The sequence below is a fragment of the Ursus arctos genome, chromosome X, assembly GCF_023065955.2.
Source record: "Ursus arctos isolate Adak ecotype North America chromosome X, UrsArc2.0, whole genome shotgun sequence".
Classification (NCBI taxonomy): domain Eukaryota; kingdom Metazoa; phylum Chordata; class Mammalia; order Carnivora; family Ursidae; genus Ursus; species Ursus arctos.
This window is the reverse complement of record NC_079873.1, coordinates 61781443-61801873: the sequence shown is the minus strand read 5'-3', so window position 1 is coordinate 61801873 and position 20431 is coordinate 61781443. Positions and strand designations below refer to the sequence as shown.

The following is a 20431-nucleotide window of genomic DNA, read 5'->3' as shown; positions in this document are numbered from 1 at the left end:
GAGACCCCTCTCCAGGGGAAAAAGAACCTGTCTGGCACCATTTCCTCCCCAACAGCATAAACACACAGCCACCTAGAGCAAACAATACAGCGCTGACACTGGTTGTCTAACCTGCTTATACCAGGTGTCATACTGCTGTGCTCTGCCAGTACTGTGCTTCCCGGTCAAGTTTGCCTCTGTCCCAGCACAGGAAGCCCCTTCCCCAGAAGACCAGTGGAAGCCCCTGTCCACCGCAGGTCTCCTGACCAGAGAGTTCTGCAAGGCTTCTGTGCTAGCGTAAGTAGTATCAGGTCTCATTTCACAAGCAGACCACAGCACATTTAGTTAAAACTCTCCACACTCTGGCCAAGAACCAAACACTGCCCACTGCAGGCAAGGAGAGCCTCTGCAGATGACTGGCCTGAAGGACAGAGCAGCCAAAACACAGCAGCAGGGTGCACACAGCACACCCTAGAGATATTCCTTAAAGCGCCAGGCCCTGACAGTAAATGACCTCTTCTTCATAAAGCCATTATCTCCAGAGCACGAAACATTAAAGGTTTTTATGTTTTAACACACAGAAGAAGACAGAGACTTAGACAAAACGCCAAGATAGAGGAATTCATCCTAAATGAAACAAGATAAGGTCATGGCCAGAAATCTAAGCAAAACAGATGTAAGTAATATGCCTGGTGGAGAATTTAAAGCAACAATCATAACGATATTCACGGGCTTGAGAAAAAAAATAGAACAATTCAGAAAGGCCCTTACTGCCAGATAAAAGAGTTAAAAAATAATCACTCAGAAAGGAAAAATGCCTGGGTTGCAGAGTCAGTTGACCGTCTGACTCTTGGTTTCAGCTCAGGTCATGATCTCAAGACCCACATCAGGCTCTGCACTCAGTGTGCAGTCTGCTTGAGATTCTCTCTCCCTCTCCCTCCCGTCCTCTCTTTCTTTCTAAAATAAATAAGTTTTTTTAAAAAGAAATGAAAAATGCAGTAACTGATATCTGAAACAGACTACATAAAATGAACAGGAAGAGTAAAGAAGCAGAGGAATGAGTAAGTGATGCAGAAGATAAAACAATGGAATATAATGAGGTTCAACAAAAGAGAGAAAGGAGAATTATGGAACATGAGAACACACTTAGGGAACTCAGTAACTCCATCAAACATAATAACATTCACATAATAGGACTACCAGAAAAAAGAAGAGAAAGAAAAGGGGGCAGAAAATTTATTTGAAGAATAACATCTGAAAACTTCCTTAATCTGGCGAAGGAAACAGATATCCAGATCCAGGAGACAGAGAGAACTCTCATCAAAATCAAGAAAAGCAGGCCAACACCAAGACATATTGTACTTAAATTTGCAAACTATAGTGAATAAAGAAAACATTCTAAAAGCAGCAAGACAAAAGAAGTAGCTACTTACAAGGGAAGACCCAAAAGGCTAGCTGTAGACCTATCAACAGAAACTTGGCAAGCCAGAAGAGAGATATATTCAATGTGCTGAATGGGAAGAATCTGTACCCAAAAACACTATCTCCAGCAAGTCTGTCATTCAAACAGAAGGAGAGATAAAGAGTTTCCTAGACAAAAACTGAAGGAGTTCGTGACCACTAAACCAGCCCTCCAAAAAATATTAAAGGGAACTCTTTGAGTGACAAGGAAAGACCACAAGTGACAAAGACAAGAAAGGAACAGAGAAAAACCCCAAAAGCCATAATAAAACAAGTAATAAAATGGCAATAAATACGTATCTATCAATAATTACTCTGAATGTAAATGGACTAAACACATTAATCAAAATACATAGGGTGTCAAAATGGACAAAAAACAAGAACTATCTATATGCTGCCTACAAGAGACTCATTTTAGACCTAAAGACACCTGAAGATTCAAAGTGGGGGGATGGAGAACCATTTATCATGCTAACAGACATCAAAAGAAAGCCAGAGTAGCAATACTTAAATCAGACAAACTAGATTTTATTTTATTTTTTTTAAGATTTTATTTATTTATTTATTTATTTGACAGAGAGAGAGCACAAGCAGGCAAAGTGGCAGACAGAGGGCGAGGGAGAAGCAGCTCCCTGCTGAGCAATGAGCCCAACACGGGGCTCCATCCCAGGACCCCAGGACCATGACCCAAGCCAAAGGCAGATGCCTAAATGACTGAGTCACCCAGGCTCCCCCAGACAAACTAGATTTTAAACCAAAGAGTGTAAAAACAGATGAAAAGGGGCACTATATCATAACAACAGGGACCATCCAGCAAGGAAATATAACAATTGTAAATATTTATGAGCCCAACATGGGAGCACCCTAATACATAAATCAATTAATAACAAACATAAAGGAACTCAGATAATAATACAATAATAGTAGGGGACTTTAACACCCCCACTTACATCAATGGACAGATCATCAGAGCAGAAAATCAACAAGGAAACAATGGTTTTGAATGACACACTGGACCAGATGGATATAACACACATATTCAGATCATTCCATCCTAAAGCAGCAGAATACACATTCTTTTCAAGTGCATATGGAATATTCTCCAAAACAGACCACATACTAGTTCACAAATCAGGCCTCAATAGGTACAAAAAGTGTGAGATCATACCAAGCATATTTTCAGACCACGACACTATGAAACTTGAAGTCAATCACAAGAAAAAATTTGGAAAGACAACAAATACATGGAGGTTATGGAATATTCTACTAAACAATGAAATCAAGGAACAAATAAAAATACAGGGAAATAAATGATAATGAAAACATGATAGTCCAAAACCTTTGGGATGCAGCAAAAGCAGTCATAAGGGGAAATTATATAGCAATACAGGCCCTCAAGAAGCAAGAAAAGCCTCAAATACACAACCTAACTTTACACCTAAAGGAGCTAGAAAAGGAACAGCAAATAAAGCCTAAAAGAAGAAGGGAAATAATAAAGATTAGAGCAGAAATAAATGAATTAATAAATTAATTAATGAAATTAAGACACCTTAGCAGAATTATTAAAAAAGAAAAGAGAAATGACCCAAAAGAATAAAATCAGAAATGAGAGACAAGAGATCACAACTAACACTACAGAAATACTAACTATAAGAGAATATTATGAAAAATGATATGCCAAAAAATTGGACAATCTGAAAGAAATGGATAAATTCCTAGAAACACAAAAACTACCAAAACTGAAACAGGAAGAAACAAAATTTGAACCAAACAATTACCAGCAAAGAAATTGAATTGTTTAGGGAAAACCTGACAAAGACGCCACTAAAAAAAGAGAACTACACGTAGCCCAATATCTCTGATGAACATGGATGCAAAAATTCCCAACAAACTACTACTAAATCTAATCCAACAGTACATTAAAAGACTCGTTGAACACAATCAAGTGGAATTTATTCCTGGTCTGCAGGAGTGGTTCAATATTCACAAATCAATCAACATGATATACCACCTTAATAAAAGAAAGGGTAAGAACCATACGATCCTCTCAATAGATGCAGAAAAAGCATTTAACAAAGTACAACATCCATTCATGATAAAAAAAAAAAACCTCTCAGCAAAGTAGCATTATAGGGAACATACCTCAACATAATAAAGTTCATTTATGAAAAGCCCACAGCTAATACAATTCTCAATGGGGGGAAAACTGAGAGCTTTTCCTCTATTGTCAGGAACAAGACAGGGATGTCCGCTCTCACCACTGTTATTTAACATAGTACTGGAAGTTCTAGCCACTACTGCAATCGGAGAATAAAAAGGAATAAAAGGTATCCAAATTGGCAAGGAAGAAGTAAAACCTTCATTATTTGCAGATGACATGAAGCGCTATATAGAAAACCTGAAAGACTACACCAAAAAAAAAAAAAAAAGCCAGAATTGATACACAAATTCAACAAAGTCACAGGATACAAAATCAACATACAGAAATCTGTTTCATTTCTATACACCAATAATGAAGCAGCAGAAAGAGAAATCAATGAATCAATCCCATCTGCAACTGTACCAAAAACCGTAAGATACCTAGGAAATAAAGCCTAACCAATGAGGTAAAAGATCTGTACTCTGAAAACTATAGAACACTTATGAAAAAAACGAAGAGCACACAAAGAAATGGAAAAACATTTCATGCCCATGGATTGGAAGAACAAGTACTGTCAAAATGTGTATACTACTCAAAGCGATCTACACATTTAATGCAATCCCTATCAAAATACCACCAGCACTTTTCACAAAGCTAGAACAAACAATCCTAAAACGTGTATGGAACCACAAAAGACCCCAAATAGCCAAAGCAATTTTGAAAAAGAAAAGCTAAGCCAGACTTCAAGTTATATTACATCATTCTGAACACCTGTGAATTCAACAGGTGATCTAAGAAAAGAAGAGCTGCAACTCTACAAATAGAAAACCACTTTCTGCAAGGTAGGAGGCCAGAAAACTTCTGCAAGGACAGAAAAACTCACTTCAAAAAAGAGAACAAGAGGTAGTACTGCCAGAGACCTAATCAGTATGGATGTAAGTAAGATGTCAGAACTAGAGTTCAGAATAATGATTACAAACATACTACCAGGGCTTGACAAAAGCAAAGAAGACACTAGAGAATCCCTTTCTGGAGAAAGGAAAGAACTACAATCTAATCAATTCTAAATCAAAAAGGCTATTAATGAGATGAAACAAAAACAGAGGCTCTAACTGCTAGGATAAATAAGGCAGAAAGGAGAATTAGTGATATAGAAGACAAAATAATGGAAAATAAGCTGAGAAAAAGAGAGATAAATGGTTATTGGATTACGAGGGAAGAATCTGAGAGATAAGTGATACCATAAAGCAAAACAATGTTAGAATAATTGGCATCTGAGAGGAAAAGGAAAGAGAGAGAGGGGCAGAAAGTATATTGGAGCAAATTATAGTGGAGAACTTCCCTAATCTGGGGAAGGAAATAGGTATCCAAGTACAGGAGGCACAGAGAACCCCCTACTCAAAATCAATAAAAGTAGGTCAACACCCCAAGACATAACGGTGAAACTTGCAAATCTCAGAGACAAAGAGAAAATCCTGAAAGCAGCTCAGGACAAGAGGTCCACAACCTATAAGGGTAGAAACATTAGACTGGCAGAAGCCCTTTGCACAGAGACCTAGCAGGACAGGAAGGACTGGCATGATATATTCAGGGTGCTAAATGAGAAAAATATGCAGCCAAGAATACTTTATCCAGTTAGGATGTCATTCAAAATAGAAGGAGAGATAAAAAGCCTCCAGGACAAACATAAACTAAACGAATTTGTGATCACTTAACCAGCCCTGCAAGAAATATTACAAGGGATCCTTTAAGCAAAGACAGAGCCCCGAAGTAACATAGACCAGAAAGGATCAGAGACAATATACAGAAACAGTGACTTCACAGGTAATACAATGGCACCAAATTCATATTTTCAATAGTTACTCTGAATGTAAAGGGAGGAAATACCCCAATCAAAAGACACAGGGTATCAGATTGGAGAAAAAAGCAAAACCCATCAATATGCTGTCTGCAAGAGATTCACTTTAGACCCAAAGACACCACCACATTGAAAGTGAGGGGGTGGAAAACCATTTATCATGCTAATGGACATCAAAAGAAAGCTAGGGTAGCAATCCTTATATCAGGCAAATTATATTTTAAACGAAAGACTGTAGTAAGAGTTGAAGAAAGACACTATATCATAATTACAGGGTCTATCCAACAAGAAGATTTAACAAGTGTAAATATTTATGTCCCTAACTTGGGAGCAGGCATTTATATAAAACAACAAAATTAAAGAAAGACATTAATAATAATAGAATAATAGTAGGGTACTTTAACACCCCACTCACTGCAATCAACAGATCATCTAAGCAGAAGATGAACAAGGAAACAAGGGCTCTGAATGACACACTGGACCAGATGGACTTCACAGATAAATTCGGAGCATTTCATCCTAAAGCAACACATCCTAAAGATTACACATTCTTCTCGAGTGCACATGGAACATTCTCCAGAATAGATAACATACTGGGTCACAGTCAGTAGCAAAAGATTGGGTCTCAACCAGTAGCAAAAGATTGGGATCATTCCCTGCATATTTTCAGACCACAATGCTTTGAAACTGGAACTCAATCACAAGAGGAAATTTGGAAAGAACTCAAATACATGGAGGCTAAAGACCATCATATTAAAGAATGAATGGGTCAACCAGAAAATTAAGAATTTTAAAAATTCATGGAAACAAATGAAAATGAAAACACAACTATTCAAAACCTTTAGGATGCAGCAAAGGTGGTCCTACGAGGGAAGTATATAGCACTACAAGCCTTTCTTAAGAAACAAGAAAGGTCTCAAATACAAGCCTAACCTTACACCTAAAGCAGCTGAAGAACAGCAAATAAAGTCTAAACCCAGCAGGAGAAGAGAATTAATAAAGATTACAGCAGAAATCAATGAAATAGAAACCAAAAGAACAGAACAGATCAACAAAACTAGGAGCTGATTCTTTGAAAGAATTAGTAAGATTAATAACCCCCTGGCCAGACTTATCAAAAAGAAAAGAGAAAGGACCCAAATAAATAAAACCATGAATGAAAGAGGAGAGATCACAACCAACACTGAATAAATAAGATTATAAGAACATATTATGAGCAACTCTATGCCAACAAATTAGTCCATCTGGAAGAAGTGGATGCATTCCTAGAGATGTATAAACTATCAAAACTGAGACAGGAAGAAATAGAAAACCTGAACAGACCCATAACCAGCAAGGAAACTGAAGTGGTAATCAAAAAAACTCCCAACACACAAGAGTCCAGGGCTGGATGGCTTCCCAGGGGAATTCTACCAAACATTTAAAGAAGAATTAATACCTATTCTTCTGAAGATGTTTCAAAAATTCGAAATGGAAGGAAATTTCCAATCTCCTTCTGGAATGCCAGCATTACCTTGATCCCACAACGAGACAAAGACCCCACCAAAAAGGAGAATTACAAAGCAACAGCCATGATGAACATGGATGCAAAAACTCTCACCAAGATACCAGCCAATAGGATCCAACAGTACCTTAAAGGATTATTCAGGGCATCTGAGTGGCTCAGTCAGTTAAGCATCTGCCTTCAGCTCAGGTCATGTTCCTGGGGTCCTAGAATTAAGTCCTGCATCGGGCTCCCTGCTCTCTTGCTTGCTTCTCCCTCTGCCCCCTGCTCTTGCTCTCTCTCTCTCTGTCAAGTAAATAAGTTAAATCTTTTTTTAAAAAAAGGATTATTCACCACGACCAAGTGGGATTTATTCCTGGGCTACAAGGGTGGTTCAACATCTGCAAATCAATGTGATACACTACATTAATAAACGAAAGGACAAGAACCATATGATCCTCTCAACAGATGCAGAAAAAGCATTTGATAAAGTACAGCATTCTTTCTTGATTAAAACTCTTGACAGTGTAGGGATAGAGAGAACATACCTCAATATCATAAAAACCATATACGAAAAACCCACAGTGAATATCATTCTCAATGGGAAAAACTGAGCTTTTCCCCTAAGGTCAGGAACATGGCAGGGATGTCCACTATCACCACTGTTGTTCAACATATTACCGGAAGTCCAAGCCTCAGCAATCAGACAACAAAAATAAATTAAAGGCATCCAAATCAACAAAGAAATCAAACTGTCGCTCTTCACACATGACATGATACCTTATGTTAAAAACCCAAACACTCCACCCCAAAATTGCAAGAACCCATACAGTATTTCAGCAAAACCAATGCACAGTGATCAGTTTCATTTCTATACATTAACAATGACACAGTAGAAAGAGAAATTAAGGAGTTGAACCCATTTACAATTACACCAAAACCCATAAGATACCTAGAAATAGACCTAATCCAAGAGGCAAAGGATCTGTACTCAGAAAACTATAGAATACTCAGGATAGAAAAATAGAGGAAGGGGCGCCTGGGTGGCACAGCGGTTAAGCGTCTGCCTTCGGCTCAGGGCGTGATCCCGGCGTTATGGGATCGAGCCCCACATCAGGCTCCTCCGCTGGGAGCCTGCTTCTTCCTCTCCCACTCCCCCTGCTTGTGTTCCCTCTCTCGCTGGCTGTCTCTATCTCTGTCAAATAAATAAATAAAAATCTTAAAAAAAAAAAGAAAGAAAAATAGAGGAAGACACAAAGAAATGAGGAAGACACAAAGAAATGGAAAAACATTCCATGCTCGTGGATTGGAAGAACAAATATTGTTAAAATGTCTATGCTACCTAGAGCAATCTACACATTCAATACAATACCTATCAAAATACTATTAACTTTTTTCACAGAGCTGCAACAAATAATTCTAAAATTTGTGTGGAACCAGAAAAGACCCCGAATAGCCAAAATAATGTTGAAAAAAAACAACCCAACGCTGGTGGCATCACAATTCCGACTTCAAGCTCTATTACAAAGCTATAATCATCAAGACAGTATGGTACTGGCACAAAAACAGACACATAGATCTATGGAACAGAATAGAGAATCCAGAAATGGACCCTCAACTCTATGGTCAACTAATCTTCAACAAAGCAGGAAGGACTACCCAAGGGAAAAAAGAAAGTCTTTTCAACAAATGGTGTTGGGAAAATGGGACAGACACATGCAGAAGAATGAAACTGGACCATTTTCTTACACCATACACAAAAATAGACTCAAAATGGATGAAAGACCTAAATGTGAGACAGGAATCCATCAAAATCCTAGAGGAAAACACAGGCAGCCACCTCTGTGACCTTGGCTGCAGCAACTTCTTGCTAGATACATCTCCAAAGACAAGGGGAAAAAGGCAAAAATGAACTACCGGGACTTCATCAAGATAAAAAGTTTTACACTGCAGGGGCGCCTGGGTGGCACAGCGGTTAAGAGTCTGCCTTCGGCTCAGGGCATGATCCTGGTGTTGTGGGATCGAGCCCCACATCAGGCTCCTCCACTATGAGCCTGCTTCTTCCTCTCCCACTCCCCCTGCTTGTGTTCCCTCTCTCGCTGGCTATCTCTATCTCTGTTGAGTAAATAAATAAAAAATCTTTAAAAAAAAAAAAGTTTTACACTGCAAAGGAAACAGTCCACAAAACCAAAAGACAACTGACAGAATGGGAGAAGATATTTGCAAATGTCTTATCAGATAAAGGGCTAGTATCCAAAATCTATAAAGAACTTATCAAACCCAAAACCCAAGGAACAAATAATGCAATCAAGGAATGGGCAGAAAGCTATTTCTCCACAGAAGACACACAAATGGCCAATAGACACATGAAAAAAATGTGCAACATCACTTGTCATCAGGGAAACACAAATCAAAACCACAATGAGATACCACCTCATACCAGAATGGCTAAAATTTAACAAATCAGGAAATGAAAGATGTTGGCAAGGATGTGGAGAAAGGGGGAACATTCTTACACTATTGGTGGGAATGCAAGCTGGTGTAGCCACTCTGGAAAACAGTATGGAGATTCCTCAAAAAGCTGAAAATAGAGCTACCCTAAACCCAGCAATTGCACTACTGGGTATTTACCCCCAAGGATACAAATGTAGTGACCCAAAAGGGCCTCTCACCCAAAATGATACATACACTTACCATATGATGGAACAAATTAAATTCTAGGAATCTTCCCAAGAGAAAACCTATGTCCAAACAAAGTCTCCTATGTGAACACTCAGAGCATTGTTTTACATAATCACAAAAACGTGGCAACAATCCAAATGTCTCTCAGTGAGTGAATGGGCAAACAAATTGTGGCACATCTACACAACAGAATACCCCTCATTAATAAAAAGGAAAGAACCAGTGATACAAAAAACAACATAAGTAGATCTCAAATGCATAATGCTAAGTGAAGGAAGCTAGACTCAAAGGCTGTATGATTCCATTTATATGGCAGTTTTAAAAAAGTAAAATTTAGGGATGCCTGGGTGGCTCAGTCAGTTAAGCATCTGCCTTTGGCTCCGGTCATGATCCCAGGGTCCTGGGATCTTCTCCTCTGCCTCTGCCTGCCACTACCCCTGCTTCTGCTCGCACTCTCTCTCTCTCGGACAAATAAATAAATAAAATCTTTAAAAAATATATAAAAGTAAAATTTACAGGGACAAAAAATAAATCAGTGGTTATGAAAGGCTTAAAGTAAGAAGGAAGGATGACTTCAAAGTAGGGTTACCAAAAATACAAGACACCCAAGGGCACCTAGCTGGCTTAGTTGTTAGAGTGTGCAGCTCTTGATCTTGGGGTCATGAGTTCAAGCCCCACATTGAGTATAGAGTTCACTTAAAAAAATAAACAAATAAAACATAAATTTAAGAATTTTTAATTAAAAAAACACAAGACACCAAGTTAGATTTAAATTTCAGATAAATAATTTTTAGTGTAAGTATATCTCATGCAATATAATAATCTCAAACTTTGGTCCCAGGGCCAGCACCATTGGAGTTAATTGGGCATTTGTTAGAAATGCAAACTCTCAGGCCCCATCAGCCCTAGAAACTCTGCGGGTAAGACCCAGCAATTTACGTTTTAGCAAGTACTCCAGGTGATTCTCATGTTGTGGTTTGAGAACCACTGCTCACTATACCTGTCATTGGAAAAAAAGGGTATCACGCTAAGCGAAATAAGTCAATGAGAGAAAGATAATTATCATATGATCTCATTGATATGTGGAATTTAAGAAACAAGGCAGAGGATCACAGGGAAAGAGGGAAGAAAATGAAACAAGAAGAAACTAGAAAGGGAGACAAACCATAAGAGACTCTTAATCTCAGGAAACAAACTGAGCGTTGCTAGAGTGGAGGGGTTGGGAGGGATGGAGTGACTGGGTGATGGACATTGGGGAGGGTATGTGTTGTGGTGAGCACTGTGTATTGTGTAAGACTGATGAATCACAGAACTGTACCCCTGAAATAAATAATACATTGTATAAAAAAAAGTGCTAAGAGATTTCTACAACAGAAGCACTTCACTGTTTTTTTAGAGATTATTTTAAAATGAGCACTGAGCAATTTATAGAAAAATTCATGTTCTCTTTGGCTCATGTGATTCAACCCTACCTGTTAAAGGCTCAATAAACTGTTACTGCTTCATATTTAAAAAAAAAAAACATAAGAAGCTAATATGAAGAGAAAGGGGCACATGAACCTATTCAATAAATCAATTCACCATCATTGAATACTAACTGAAGAGCCAAAGTGTATGTAGTAGGTTCTCTGAGAAGGGACTGCAGCAATGAATCTCAACTGAGGGCATTTCTGCCCACTTAGGGCATTTCTGCCCACAGAGGACTTTTGGCAATGCCTAGAAACACTTTTGGTTGCCACAAGTACAAGAAAAGGCTATTGGCATCCAGTGGGTAGAGGCCAGGGATGCTGCTAAACATCCTATAAATAACAGCAGCCCTCACACAATAAAGAATTATCCAGCCCAAAATGTCAATAGTGCTGAGATTGAGAAAGCTGGATTATAAGGTAAAGATTAATCAAAACATTTTTTTACCCCAAAGGCTTCAAAATCAAGGACATTTTTAACAAAATGAAAATAGAAAGTTTAAAAAAAGTAATGACAAAACATAATTCAAGGTTTCTCATACTAAAAATACTAGAATTATTCTGAGAAGAATTTATAGAGACTAGCCATACAAAGATAATAAATACATCAATTAGGTGGTAAGAGGCACCTTTATGATGATTAATTTTTTCAGAACTTATGTGAGAGAATAATTCAGAGACGACCAGTTTAAGAACCACATGCAAATTAAAATGCACCTGTAGACTCTATATGACCAGGAAACACACTGGCCCAGGAATCATGGAACTTGAGTTCTAGTTTTGCTTTGGTAATAGGTAGCTATGTAATTTAGCACGAGTCACTCCATTAATCTAAGCTTCCATTTACTAATTGGTAAAATGAGGAGGTCAGACTACTGAAGTCATATGTAAGAGCCTTTGTAGCTTTAACATATGTCTATGTTAAAAAATGAACACAGGAAACATTCAAAAAAAAATTATAAGGTATGAGGGGGGATGGCATCATTATATTCCCTGTAGGGTTGTCTTGTATTGACTTTGGGACTTTTGGTTCTTGTGTTTAGGTGTGAAACAAGGCTGTTTAGCTTATTTATTTATAATAGTTACATTAACAATTCAGGTTCATTACAGACAAATTAGAATATATAATATAAACCACTCTTTTTCATCAAGTAATATTCTGAGATGAACTACAGTAGGAATGTGTTAAGATGATCTGACAAAAGTCTATTTTACTTTTGCAATTAAAAAGTGAAATGAAGGGGCGCCTGGGTGGCACGTCTGTTAAGCATCCAACTCTTCGTTTTGGCTCAGGTCATGATCTCAGGGTCATGAAACTGGGCCCTGCATGGGGCTCTGTGTTCAGTGTGGAGTTTGCCTAGGTTTCGCTCTCCCTCTCTCTCTCTCCCCACCCCACACACACTCTCTCTCTCTCTAAAGTAAATAAATAAATCTTTAAAAAAAAATTGAAGTGAAAGGTGCGCTTGGTTGGCTCAGTTGGTGGAGCGTGTGACTCTTGATCTTGGGGTTGTGAGTTCAAGTTCCAAGTTGGGTGTGCAGATTACTTAAATATATATAGATATATTTATATATACTTTAACTAGAAATGTTTAAAAAAATTGAAGTGAAAAAGCTTAGAAAATTACTGTTACACCTTGTATGCATGTGCTTAAGGAAGATTACATTATTATTTCACATAATAATTGTCATTCTATATAAGAGAAGAAAGCCCACAACCCTGAAAACATATTTTAGTTCAGTATGAAATTAAGAGTAATAAAAAGTATATTTGCATCTATACACATATAAAACATAAATCTATAAATATACAACCATAATAACGTCAAGATTCCATCTTCAGATGTTTTTAAGTTGAAAAATATATATAATTTCTTATTTTTTTATAAAAAAAAGTTAAAGGGGCAAAGAAAACATAAATATAAATCAGTCTTTATTGACAAATGTGTCAGTGTATCTGCTTCTTATCTCAGTGTTAGAAGTAATTTTCTAGAATCCCAGTCAACAACATTTGACTTCACTGATTTCCAAAGACTAACTTACTTTAATATGATGTACACCATTCAGTTTTCCAATCCGCTGCTCAATGGTCCAAACACAGGAATTACATGTCATCCCCTCAACAGTGATGGTGACCGAATCCACACCCATACGTCGATCCATCTTGATTTCTTCTTTACATTCCTATCAGAAACAATGAACTCACTAATTTCAGCCATGGAAATAATCCTTCCTCAACTTTCCCCCCACCTTCTCAACTGAAAATATTCTAGTAATAAAATATGGTCAGCATTCTTTTCTCTCATCTCCTTTTACTCTCACCTCAGGGCCACTGCTTTAGCTATTCCCTTGGAATAGACTTTCTTCTTCCAGATATCTGCTTAGCTAACTTCATCATCTCTTTCAAGCCTTTACTCAGATCTAATCCCCTTAATGAGTTTTACACTAACCACCCTGCTTAAAATTGCAATCCATATCCCTTCCACACATATACACTCTGATTCCCCATACATCTGCTCTATTTTGTCTTTTTTGCATAGAACTTATTATCTTCTAATATACTCCATGATTTATTATGTTTATTGATTATTATCTGGTTTCCTGCGGTGGTTTTAAAAAGTGCTCACAAATTCTTTGTTACTCCTTCTTTCAAGAGATGGAATTTAACTCCTTTCCCCTTGAATGTGGCCTGTGCTCAGTGACTTGCTTCCAAACAGAAAATGGTGGACTAGACAAGGTATGACTTCCAAGACTGGGTCATAAAAGGCAGGCACTATGGGAGGGGGGAAAAGAGTCACTGGGGATTCCTCCTTGTCCTTTCTCTTGAAAGGCCTGATCTGGGGGAAGCCATCTCACATCATGAAGACATTCAAGCAGCCTTACAGAGAGGTTCATGTGGCAAGAAATTGAGGCCTCCTGCCAACAGCCAGGTGAGTGAACCATCTTAGAAGCTGATACTTCAGACCTAATTAAGACTTTAGATGCCTGAAGCTCCAGTCAACATACTGACTACAATCTCATGAGATACGGAGCCAGAACCACCAGCAAAACCACTCCCAAATTCATGACTCGCAAAAACTGTAAGACAATAAATGTTTGTTGTTTCAAGCCACTAAATTTTTAGGTAATTTGTTACACTGCAATAATAAACTAATACATGTCCCACTGGAATGAAAATTCTATGAAGGCAAGAATCTTTTTTTTTCCCACTGATACTAGTTTGAACCACGTGAAATTGCCTTTGTTGCATATCAAAATAGTCAAATACTGCCAATTTCATATAAATCAACCTAATATAGCCCATAGAAACAGTGTTTTCCTCTGGTGAGAATAACTAAGTGGTTAGGGGATAAGGATGGAAAAAAAGAATTTTCAGTATATAACCTTTTATACCTCTTTTTAAAGTTGAGGTATAATTGACATAACATAGTTTAAGGTGTACAATGTGTTGGTCTGATACACATATATATATTGTAATAGGATTACCACCATTAGCCAACACCTCCATCACACCACTTAATTATCATTTCTTTTTCTGTGGTGATAACAATTAAGATCTAGTCTCCTCTGTATTTTTTAAATTTTGTACCACGAGGATATATTATCTATTCAAACACACATGCGCACACACACACAAAAGCACAGTGGACCTGAAATAATAGAAAATAATAGGGAAGGGAGTTTATAGCTGAGGCATTCTGAGATCTCTGGTCTTGCTTGGAATGTATATAAAGAGATAAACCTTAGATTTTGTTAAGAATACATGTTAAAACTTTAAAGGTAACTAGTAGGAGACTAGAAATAGAATATAAAGCTTCCAAAACAGCACAGGAAGAAAGAGAAAAGAGAAAATCAAATTAAGCCAAAAGACAGCAAGGAAGATAAATGAAAATTACAAGAAAAGAAACTACTAAGAATATATTTCTATAAAACTCTTTTCTTTAAAATGTAATGTGAAATGATTAAGATAAAAGCAGCACTAGATTCAGGCTTAAGAAATTATTCAGGAAAAAAGAGAGACTTCCCAGTGTAGATCTGAGGGCCTCTTTTAGAGCCCCGTAGATTATTCGTGTTTAGGTAAATTAGAGGGTGGTAATTAGAAAATGTTTAATCATGTAAGAAAAATTTTATTTGGAAGAATATATTAGCTAGGGGGTGCCTGGTGGCTCAGTCGGTTAAGCGGCTGCCTTCAGCTCAGGTCATGATCCCAGGGTCCTGGGATCGAGCCCCATGCCCTGTCAGGCTCCTTGCTCAGCAGGGAACCTGCTTTTCCCTCTCCCTCTGCCTGCCGCTCCCCCTGCTTGTGCTCTCTCTCACTCTATCAAATAAATAAATAAAATCTTTTTTAAAAAGAATATATTAGCTCAGGGGCGCCTGGGTAGCGCAGTTGTTAAGTGTCTGCCTTTGGCTCAGGGCGTGATCCCGGCATTCCAGGATTGAGTCCCACATGGAGTCCCACATAGGCTCCTCCGCTGGAAGCCTGCTTCTTCCTCTCCCACTCCCCCTGCTGTGTTCCCTCTCTCGCTGGCTGTCTGTCGCATAAATAAATAAAATCTTTTTTAAAAAAAGAATATATTAGCTCAATGTAAAGAATTTGCAAATTATATAGATTTGCAAAAAAAAATATTTTGCGAAGATCACAAGTTATGTAGAAAGTACCGTTTTGTATAAGAGGGAGAGGAGAAATACTGAAATAAAACTGTTACCCAAACCAGTGATGAGGAAAAAGAAGAGGAGCAGGAAATAACCAGTTATTATGAAGATGGTATCACCTAAAATTGAAGTACAAATAAAAATACAAGTCTTAGGTCCAATAAAATTAATCCCATATTCATTAGGGGGTCTCCATGCCCTTGGGTTTACAAATACCATGATTTACATTGACTCTATCTTGCCCCAAAAGTCATTTCTTTAAAAATGTTAAACTACAAGAGGGAAAATTTTTAATAAATCAAAACACTATGTACAAAATATCTCTAGAAGGACTCACAAATAATCAGTAACATTAGTTACCTCCATGGAGAGAAAGAGACTGGGTGGTTGGGTGGGAAGCTTTTGCATTTTGAATTATGTAAATACAAAGCCAATTCAAAATAAATAAAATTTATGAAAAACTATTTAAACTAAAACATTTCTTTGCAATAAACTTATCCCAAGTGGTATAAAAACAATTACTACATCATCTTTGCTTTGCTAAGCTCAGAGAAACAAACAGAAACTGCTGCTGAGGGGCACCTGGGTGGCGCAGTCGTTAAGCGGCTGCCTTCGGCTTAGGGCGTGATCCCGGAGTCCTTGGATCGAGCCCCACGTCGGGCTCCTCTGCTGGGAGCCTGCTTCTTCCTCTCCTACTCCCCCTGCCTGTGTTCCCTCTCTCGCTGGCTGTCTCTCTCTCTGTCAAATAAATAAATAAAAATCTTTAAAAATAATAATAATAAAAAAAAAGAAACTGCTGCCGAACCTCATCCTCTGCTCCTAACAAAGCAAGTAAGTGGATTCTTCTTACTTCTTTGACTGATTTCACTGGAGCTTTGAACAAATGAACCACCAATATAATTTCCAAATATCTAAAACCACAGAATTTCCTTGGGGATAATTTGTTTTCAAATGTTAATTGGTTTTCAGCACATACTTTTCATTATAATATATATATATTCTTTTTTTGAGATAAAATTCACACACTAGAAGATTCACCCTAAGACGTACAATTCAGTGTTTTTTAGTAATATTCACAAGGATATGCAACCATAATGACTATGTAACCGCAGAACATTTTCATTACCCCCAAAAGAAACTCCATACCCATCAGCAGTCACTCCTCGATCCCCTTACAGCTACTGGCAAAAATGAATCTACTTCTTATCTCTATGGACTTGCCCATCCTGGTAATTTCATAAAAATGGATTCATTCAATATGTGGCTCTTTGTGTCTGAAATTCTTTCACTTAGCATAATATTTTTAAGGTTTAACAATCTGTGGAATGTATCTGTACTTCATTTTTTTCACTTTCTTGATGGCATCCTTTGAAACAAAAAAACTTAATTTTTATGAAGCCAAATTTATCAATTTTTTCTTTTGTAGCTTGTGCTTTTGGTGTCCTAGATAAGAAACCACTGCCACACTGAAAGCCATGAATATTTACTTCTATGTTCTAAGAGTTTGGTAGTTTCACTCCTACATTTAGGTCTTTAAATCCATTTTGAGTTAATTGTTGTACATGGTGTGCAGTAGGAATCCAAGTTACATTCTTTTATATGTGGATGTCAGGTTCTCCCAACACCATTTTTTAAACAGCTTTAGTGAAATACAGTTTCGCATATAATATTTAAGGTGTAGAATTCAATAGGTGTTACATTCACAGATATGTGCAACCATCACCACAATCAGTTTTAGAACATTTCTGTCACCTCAAAAAGAAGCCTGATACCCTTTAGCTATCACCCTCCCACCTCCTCAGGCCCCACACCCACTGCCAGGCAACCATTAATCTTTGTGTCTGTGTAGATTTTTCTCTTGTGGACATTTCATATGAATGAAATCATATAATATATAATATGTAGTCTTTTGTGATTGGCTTCTTTCACTTAGCATAATGTTTTCAAGGTTCATCCATGTTATAGCATTTGTCAGTACTTCATTCCTTTTTATGGCTGAATTATATTCCATGGTATGGATACACCATGTTTGTTTATCCATTCATCAGTTGACATTTAGGTTGCTCCCATCTCTTGGCTACTAAGAATAAGGCTGCTATAAATATTTATGTACAAATTTTTGTGTTTTCATTTCTCTTGGGTAATACTTAAGAGTGGAATTGCTGGGTCCTATCACTCTATGTTTTAATTGAAGAACTGCCATAGTTTTCCAAAGCAGCTGTGCCATTTTACATTCCTACAAGCAGCATATGAGGGTTCTAATTTCTCCACCTCCTCATCAATACTTGCTGTTATCTGATTTTTTTATTTTAGTCATTCTAATAAATGTTAAGTGGTATCTCATTGTGGTTTTGATTTGCATTTCCCTGATTACTAGTAGTGTTAAACATCTTTTCTTGTGCTTATTGGCTATCTGTATACCTTTTTTGGAGAAATGTCTATGTGAGCACTTTCCCCATTTTAAAATAATATTTTACTTATTTATTTGAGAGAAAGAGAGAGCACGCACAAGCAGGGGGAGTAGCAGAGGGAAAGGGAGAAGCAAGCTCCCTGCTGAGCAGGGAGCCCTGACGCAGGGCTCAACCCCAGTGAACTGAAGGCAGACACTTAACCAACTGAGCCACCCGGCACTCCTTTGTTTTCCTTTACCCATTTTTTAATTGGGGTTTTTGGGTTTTTGGTTGAGTTACAGTTTTTCTTTATATATTCTGGATATTAATCTCTAATCACATATATGATTTCCAAATATTTCCCCCTATTCTGTGGGTTACCTTTCCACCATCTTGATAGAGTCCTTTGGTGTCCAAAAGTTTTTAATTTTGATGAAGTCCAATGTATCTATTTTGTTATTGCCTCTAGTCATTTTTTCAATTGAGATATAACTTACGTATAACATTATATTAGTTTTAGGTGTACAACAAAATATTTGATATATGTATACATTGTGAAATGATTACCACCATAAGTTTATTTAACATCAATCACCATGCAGTAAAATTTTTTTTTCTTATGGTAAGAACCTTTAAAATCTACTCTCTTGGGGCGCCTGGGTGGCTCAGTCGTTAAGCGTCTGCCTTCGGCTCAGGGCGTGATCCCAGCATTATGGGATCGAGCCCCGCATCAGGCTCTTCTGCTGGGAGCCTGCTTCTTCCTCTCCCACTCCCCCTGCTTGTGTTCCCTCTCTCTCTGGCTGTCTCTCTCTGTCAAATAAATAAATAAAATCTTTAAAAATAAATAAATAAAATAAAATAAAATCTACTCTCTTAGCAACTTTCAAATACACAATGCAGTACTGTTAACTATATTCACCATGCTGTACATTATATTCCCAGAACTTATTTATCTTATAACTGGAAATTTATACCTTTTGACCACCTTCACCCAATTCACCCATCTCCAACACCCACCTCTGGCAACCCACCAATCTGTTCTCTATATCTATGAGTTTGGTTTTTTTCAGATTCCACATATAAGTGAGCTCACATAATATTTGCCTTTCTCTGACTTAATTCACTTAGCAAACTGCTCTCAATCCATATTGTTGCAAGTGACAGAATTTTCTTCTTTTTAATGGCTGAACAATGTATGTATATATACACATTTTCTTTATCCATTCACCCACTGATGGACACTTAGGTTGTTTCTATGCTTTAGCTATTGTAAATAATGCAGCAATGAATACGGAGTGCAGATATCTTTGAGACAGTGATTTCATTTCTTTTGGATAAATACCCAGAAGTGGAAATGCTGAATAATATGGTAGTTCTATTTTTAATTTTTTAAGGAACCTTCATACTATTTCCTATATATTCATTTTTAAAATGTAAAAACTTAGGGGCTCCTGGGTAGCGCAGTCGTTAGGCGTCTGCCTTTGGCTCAGGGCGTGATCCCGGCGTTCCGGGATCGAGCCCCACATCAGGCTCCTCTGCTGGGAGTCTGCTTCTTCCTCTCCCACTCCCCTTGCTTGTGTTCCCTCTCTCACTGGCTGTCTATCTCTGTCAAATAAATAAATAAATAAATCTTAAAAAAAAATAAAATGTAAAAACTTAGAAAAGCTGAAAGAGGGATACCTGGTGACTCAGTTGACTCTTGATTTCTGACTCTTGATTTCGGCTCAGGTCATGATCACAGCGTCATGAGGTCAAGGCCTGCTTCGGGCTCCGTGCTCAGCAGGGAGTCTGTTTGAGATTCTCTTTCTTCCCCTCCCTGTCTGTCTCCCTCTCCCCCCACCTGCAAGTATGTGCTCTCTCGCTCTAAAAATAAATAATTTTTTTAATAAAAAGAAAAACTGAAAGAAAAATTCATCACTAAGCCCACTATTCTGTCTTAATTTCATTCTACTCACATTAGCTATGGAATAATTATAATTTATAGTGTGACTTTATCTGAAATTGATTCACAATTATTAGTCTATTTGCATTATTTACTTTTTTATTTATTTTTATATTTATTTTTATTGAAGTATAGTTAACACACAATGTTACATTAGTTTCAGGTATAGGACATAGTGATTTGACAGGTCTATACATTACGCTACGCTCACCGCAAGTGTAGCTACCATTTGTCACCATACAATACTATTACAATACCATTGACTCTTTTATTGCTATGACTTAGTCTTTCCATAACTGGAAACCTTGTGTTATTTACTTTTATTTTTTGTTAGGTTTATTTCTTTTATTTTTGTAATCTCTACACCCAACGTGGGGCTC

The 20431-nt window shown here is 37.4% G+C and overlaps 1 protein-coding gene across 2 annotated transcripts in view; it reads right to left on the bottom strand.

Annotated features, from left to right (window-relative positions):
* The window catches only part of ATP7A (ATPase copper transporting alpha), a 145939-nt gene that overhangs the window by 76935 nt on the left and 48573 nt on the right, over nt 1-20431 (bottom strand). Inside the window, exon 2 of one of the 2 annotated variants that reach the window (XM_026480122.4) lies at nt 13110-13250. The exons of the other annotated variant lie outside the window; for it this stretch is intronic. Within the exon in view, the coding sequence (XP_026335907.2) occupies nt 13110-13229 (120 nt within the window). The 5' untranslated portion in view covers nt 13230-13250. The remainder of the gene's footprint in view (nt 1-13109; nt 13251-20431) is intronic. 2 annotated transcript variants of the gene reach the window in all.